Below are 6,572 nucleotides of genomic sequence, written 5' to 3' on the forward strand. Positions count from 1 at the left end.
AGTATTAACCTGACATGAATGGAAATCAATAAAGTTCAAATAAGCCCAAATAAGGAACGGGATTGGAGGATCTTACGTCCTCTCACTCGGGGTTCCGCAATCGGGCCGCGTTAAAACCGAGCGCTCGGCCGAGTGTCTAGCCTTAATCGGGCCGCGTTAAAACCGAGCTCTCGGCCGAGTGTCTTTAGCCTTAATCAGGCCGCGTTAAAACCGAGCGCTTGCAGAGCAATCGGACCTAGATTCCGCTTTCGGCCCGCACAATTTTTGCTAGCTGGGCGGTTAATAATTAATTATATGTCTGTAATTCATTGTAATCGACCTAAATGTTTAAGACAATTTTCAATGAGGAGGAGTAAGCTTCTGTGTGATATTTTATTATCCTCACAGCGCCGTTGGTTTTGCGGTGATGCGCTATGAAATTATTGCGTGGCAATTTAACAGCCTATCACTTTAATAATAAAAGTAGCCTATAGGCCTTCCGCCTTCCCTAATAATAATAATAATATACAATAATACTAATAATAATTTAATACATAAATTGGAAATGCTAAATCATCTTGATATTGATAGCTGATGCTTGTTTTGACAAAATCTCTGGATACATGATATCGTCTATAGGCGTAACTCGGCACGAGGGTTTATCGCGCTGATTCGCGCATATTTCACACGTATAGTGTGAGCAGTGAAGTCGCAGCTCGACATTCGGACTGTATAGTGTGAGCACAGAAATCCTGAGCTTTGGCTTTACATCGCATGCGATCTACTCGTTCAGTGTGAGTAGGTACCTTGCTGAAATCGCACAGACATCGCACAGTGTATACCCGCCTTTAAGAAGGCACACGTGTTAACCTCATTTAGCATCACTTAGTCAGCCATTACATGTAAAAGCGCATTCAGTATGTACTGTTAATAAGAACTCCAGTCAGATTCAGTGGTAAAATGCTTTTGTTAATCATTTTGTGAGCTTATTATGAGAACACAGTAACTGGTGATCGGTTGACATCTAGTTCATGATATAGTCAGTTCATTAGCATATTTTATAGAAAATTAAAAACAATTAAAACAGTGATTAGAAATAGTATTAAAATATATATGCAGTTATCAATACTAGAGTAATGTGAATTTATATTAAATAGCTATTTACATGGTTATGTTTATCGAGTTTAAATGCATGACTCGCTTGTATTCATGTTAAAGGAGTTTGTGATACTTTAATGACGTTATTCGTCAGACCTTTCCTTTATGCCATGTGAGAGCGGGCACAGCACATATTCAGATCTATGTTATGATGTTTATGTATTTAGAGCATGTATTTCTTGAGAATTGAGTGTGATATGAAGAGTAATGTGTCTAGTGCTATGTACCTGCTCAGACATTTGTACTTGCATCAGACATGTGATTGTTTATGATAATCTGTTAAGGTATCACACAATAACAGAGTAGAAGTAGCATTCAGTACGTGACGAAGTGCGGTGTACATGCAAAGAAAAGCGCTCCTTGTTTGATCTGTGTTTTTCATGTCTTTTGAACAGAAATAAATGTGTTGCCCCAGGAAGTGACATCGCATCCTTCTTAAAAGTGTAACACACAGCATAAGCAGTTGTCCTGCCGATTTCTTCTTTGATACACTAACCGGACTTTGAGTTACAGCCATCTGAAATGTGTATTTGTTTGCTCTTCCGGGGGCCGTTGCTGGGCCCCTGGGGGTGGAAGGGCAGTACAATCTACACATATCTATTCTCCTCATCATGGACAACAAACTTTGTTGAGTCACATTTAAATATCTTCAAATTTTTACCATACTTGATTACACAACAGTTTATTGGAGGACACAGCATAAAGTTGATAAAATAGCATAAAGACAAATGAGATTCAAGATAAATAAAAATGGGTCTTCAAAAATACATTAACATCATATTAATCAATTCACAGCTGCTGAAGCAACAAAAATGAGTGCCACAGAATCCTATTCAGTCACCTATGATACAGAAAACAGATTTGATATTGTGTTGGAAAATAATGATTCATTATCACAGCTAAACTGGTTTCTTGCTCTTCCCTGTACGTCTTTATCATGTTCATGTTCTTCTTCCTCGTCTAAACAGTTTGTTCAGTTGTACCCTACAGTACAACAGATGAACAGAAGAGGTGATCACTGATGTGGTGTAGCTTTTTCTCAACCAGAAGGAGTCATAGTATGTTGAGGCCATTGTTGAGTGTGAACTGCAGTGCTAATAGAGTGTCGTAATTGTGTGCCGTGGACAGAAGATAAACGGCCAAGGTCAGGATTTTTGTTAAAAAATACATTCATTTTGGTCTGTTTTTCACCAATCCCTATCATATACCCCCAGAACAATTGGAATATACACGACACATTACATGGGACCATTCTCTGATACTTCTGAATCTTGATGCTGGTCACTATTCACTGCCATTATCTGGACGAGCGGAAGCGGATTTAGTTTTTTAAATTTCTCCTTGTGTGGCCCGAAAAAGAAATAAGGGCATATGGCATTAGTACAACAACAGGGTGAGTAAAAAAAAAAAAATATTTTCATTTTTTCTTTTAAGAAAGAAAATATTTGTATTATTGCAGAGTTTTATCTGACTTTTTTACAGCATGACAAGCTTGATTAATTATGACCCCAGGAACAAGGTAGTATTTTATTTCGTAGAATGTTACATCAGAATTTTACAGCAAAAACATCACAGAACTCCAAAGATACAGAGAAAAGTTATTGATTACAGCGTGTCTGATTGGAGAATCTGTCGAGCTGCTGGATTCAGTGCAGCAGGAAGTAGGAGAGCAGAGAACAGCAGAGGAACAGGAAGCTCTGGGTGACACTCTGAGCACCGTTACACAGGTTCCCTTCACAACATGAGAGGCTCCGAACATTTTTAACCAATGATGTGGCATCACAAAGATTTTTAGAGACACAGCCTTTTACAACAAATGACTGGCCATCAACATTCTCTGATGTAAAGAAAGAAGAAAAACAAAATTCAAAATTTCAAAATTCTGATTCAGTCTAAGCTGTACATTGGTATTTGCGATCTGTATCAAATGTTTAAACCTAAGAGAGTTTAAAAGATAATGATCTTCCTTTTCCAGATTCTCACCTGTTGCTGTAATGCAGCGGTCTTCGTCCCCTGAACAGCTCAGTGTTTCTGAGCAGCTCTTTTCATCACAAGTGTAACATTTCTTTCCATTCGGGACATTAGATGGATCTACAGGAGGAAAACAAGTATTCTTTTATTTTATTTTCTGTACAAAATATCCAATGAAACAACACTCCTTTATCTGCTCCATTCAATCAGTTCACGACAGACAGACACACCCTGCATTTTATTTTCTGATTGAATGTCATTTGGAAGTAAAATGAGTGTTGACTTTACAGAAGATTTACACATTGTCATTTAAGTACAATACCTGGAGGATCTTGGCGGTTACACAGGTCTGTGTTACAGCAGGAAGTAATCGCCCTTACATACCCGAGGTTTAAGGACCCACTTTGACAGACAGGAACACAACCTTTAGCCATAACTTTAGAAGTAATGTCACCTAAAAAATATGAATGATACAGGAAAGACCAATTAAACTGGAACATTTATTTATAAATGTCACATTTAGAACTTTTATTTTTATTTTTATTTTTTTAAATAAAGATCATAACAGTATGAGAGAAAACAAATTTAAAAATCTATGTAGAATATTTTGTGATTGAAATTGTAAATTCCATCAGAAAAACAAGTATTTGTTCTGTCGCAGCTCCAGTAAATAATAGCAGCATTTTCAGTCAAATATAACTGTAAACTTTAAATCATATTGGACTTACCAACTTTTGCTACTGCTGTTGAACTCTCGCACTTAGAAGATCCAACTGGACATGTTGTAGCCGTTTGATCTGCACAAGAACCCGTCAGACCCATGCACTCATAACACCTGAGAGAGTGTCCTTTAGAAATAAAAAAAGAGAGAATGAGACATCAATTATCTGTATTTGTACCCAGTAACATTACAAACGTTATTTGTCTTTGTACCTGCAGTAAAAAGAATGAAGAGAAGAAAAACTGAGATTTGCAGATCCATCTTTGATCAGGAGGTGAATGAAATAATGTGCCCGTTTCAGCGCTCATTTTATAGCGTATCAAAAGGGGAGTGTCTTCATGGGAAATGAAAGTTTAACAGAAGTAGAATTTTCATGAAACAGAAACTTAAGCTCACATAATTGAATTGCCAGTTAAAGATTAAGAAAAGTTTAACAAGGATTTGCAAGAAATGTAGTATACTTAAACCAATCTTCTTAAAGTGATAATTGTGAATTATGAAAGTGAAATTCTGTCATCTTTTATTCACCTTAATTGTAGGAGCCTAATTTTGCTTATGTTCAGTGACAATTATTGCATACTATGTGGTGCATTTCAGTATTTGAATGTTTTAGTTTTGAATGTAAACTTACTTTATTCGTGTGTACTATATTTTTTAATTGAATACCTTTATTGTGATTATATTAGCCTGGCTCCAGGGTATTATGGTGCTAAATCATATTGACGACTGGCTTATTATGGCCCAGTCACAAGAGCTGGTAGTTCAGTATTGAGATATCGTCCTTGCCCACATCCAGAGCCTGGGGTTGACACTCAACATGCAAAAAAAAAAAAAAAAGCATGTTGGCACCAGCCCAGAGAACCACGTTCCTGGGAGTCACGATGCGGGCACAATTGTCTCCTGCACGGATCGAGTCCATCCTGGCCACAGTGACCAGGATAAAGCTAGGCCAAAGCTAGGCCATCACTGTAAAACATTTTTAGAGAGTGTTAGGGCTCATGGCAGCAGCATCCAACGTCATTCCATTCGGCCTGCAGCACATGAGGGCCCTGCACTGGTGGTTGAAAACCAAGGGGATTTACCCGAGGGGGAGCCTGTTCTGCATGATCAGGCTTACGTGCAGATGCCTTCGTTCCCTATCTATGTGGAAAAAATCTTGGTTTTTCCCATGCTGGGAGCATCATGTCGCCTTCGACAGATGCCTACCTCACGGGCTGGGGCGCGGTCATGAATGGCAGGGCTCTGAGGAGCTTCCTCCCAGACCTCAGGGGTTACCATGCAGACTAGGGCTGGGAATCACTGGGTACTTCACAATACGATACTATACGATACGTGATACATTGTTCACGATACCGATAATATCACGATATGGCGATACTGCGATAATCGATATATTATCAGTAATAACTCACAATATATCATGTTTTAAGAAATAAAACAATTTTTTTTTAATTAGTAAAATGAATCTCCATTTTTTTTTTTTTTTGGATGAAACACAATAACAAAAACAACTTGTGTCTTATCAGTTGCAACAAAACAGTCACAGACACTATTTTAGTGTAACATTGCTGCAATCAGTAGTAATACTATGTCTTCGACAGACGGTGACACCATTTGGGTGCAAAATAGCTGTAAGGCTGAGGACAGATTCAGTGTAAACAATACTATATGATTGTCCTTCATAAACATAAACAGTGACACTATTAAGTGCAAGAAACATAAACATTTGGGCTACTGCTTTCAAATAAAAAATAAAATAAATATATCAGGGATAAAGTACATCTAAAATGTACCCAACTTAAAGTGCATCCAAAAATAAACATTTTTCAGAACAAAATAGAAAACAGCTTCATGTGATGTGTTTTATATGTTCATATTTTTCTTGAGAAAGAGGAGTTGGTCAGCATGTTCAGGAGTGAGCGAACTTCTTTGGGCACTGATGATATCTCCTGCAGTTGAAAAGACCCTCTCAGCTGCTACACTGGTCCCAGGAATACACAAATGCATATGGGCCAGCTTGGAGAGGAGAGGGAACACATGTTGCTGATATTTCCACCACAACAGTGGATCTTCAGTGAGAGGCAGAGAAGGAGCATCTTGATATTGTTTTATCTCCTTCTCTGCAATTGAGGTTGCTGATATAGAGACTCTTATAAGAGGTCTTCTTGAAGGTCTGACCAAGAAGATCAACAAGTGCAGACTTTCTTTTCTTTGCTGTACAGGTCTCCTCTTCCTCTAAATCCCCCTGAACATCACCACAAGGCACTGGATCATCCTCTTTTAAAGCTGCAGCTTTTGACTGTAGTTTTGCATAAGTGTCTTGCACTTCTTCAGGTGACAGAAATAAAAGGGATTTAAATTTAGGGTCCAGGGCTGAGGACATGCGTAGGAGATCTTTTTCCATCTCTGATTGATATCTCTTTGAAAGGTCTTGATTGATGGCTCCCTTAATCTCTCGAACCAGAGGGGAATCTTCTTCAGTGCTGGTTGTGTCTCGCAGCAGTTGGGCATGAAGAGGAGCAACCACTGAAATGGTTCCACCATCTCTTCAGCACTTGAGATGTCATTCTCTGTCAGAGCACAGTCAGTCACATTCTTTCTCACCTTAAGAAAAAAAAAGAAAAAAAAAGGCAAAATACAATTTATTAATAAAATGTATATAATTATTGTTCTTTATTTTAAAGCAAATAAAGCATGGACTGTATGATGTAATCTAATGGTTTTGTATTATTTTTTTATTCTA

The 6,572-nt window shown here is 38.0% G+C and overlaps 1 protein-coding gene across 1 annotated transcript; it reads right to left on the bottom strand.

Moving 5' to 3' along the window:
* Positions 1-2,783: 2,783 nt before the first annotated feature.
* On the bottom strand, positions 2,784-4,103 carry LOC311087824 (phospholipase A2 inhibitor PIP-like; the record flags this gene model as incomplete). Its single annotated transcript, XM_084121295.1, has 5 exons — positions 4,042-4,103; positions 3,837-3,956; positions 3,431-3,562; positions 3,121-3,228; positions 2,784-2,974 (listed from the first exon to the last, which is right to left on the bottom strand). The coding sequence occupies exons 1-5, from the start codon at positions 4,088-4,090 to the stop codon at positions 2,784-2,786; spliced, it is 600 nt and encodes a 199-aa protein (XP_083977421.1). The 5' UTR covers positions 4,091-4,103.
* Positions 4,104-6,572: the final 2,469 nt, after the last annotated feature.

This window comes from Abramis brama (genome assembly GCF_963993115.1).
Source record: "Abramis brama genome assembly, chromosome: 8".
NCBI classification, from domain to species: Eukaryota; Metazoa; Chordata; class Actinopteri; order Cypriniformes; family Leuciscidae; genus Abramis; species Abramis brama.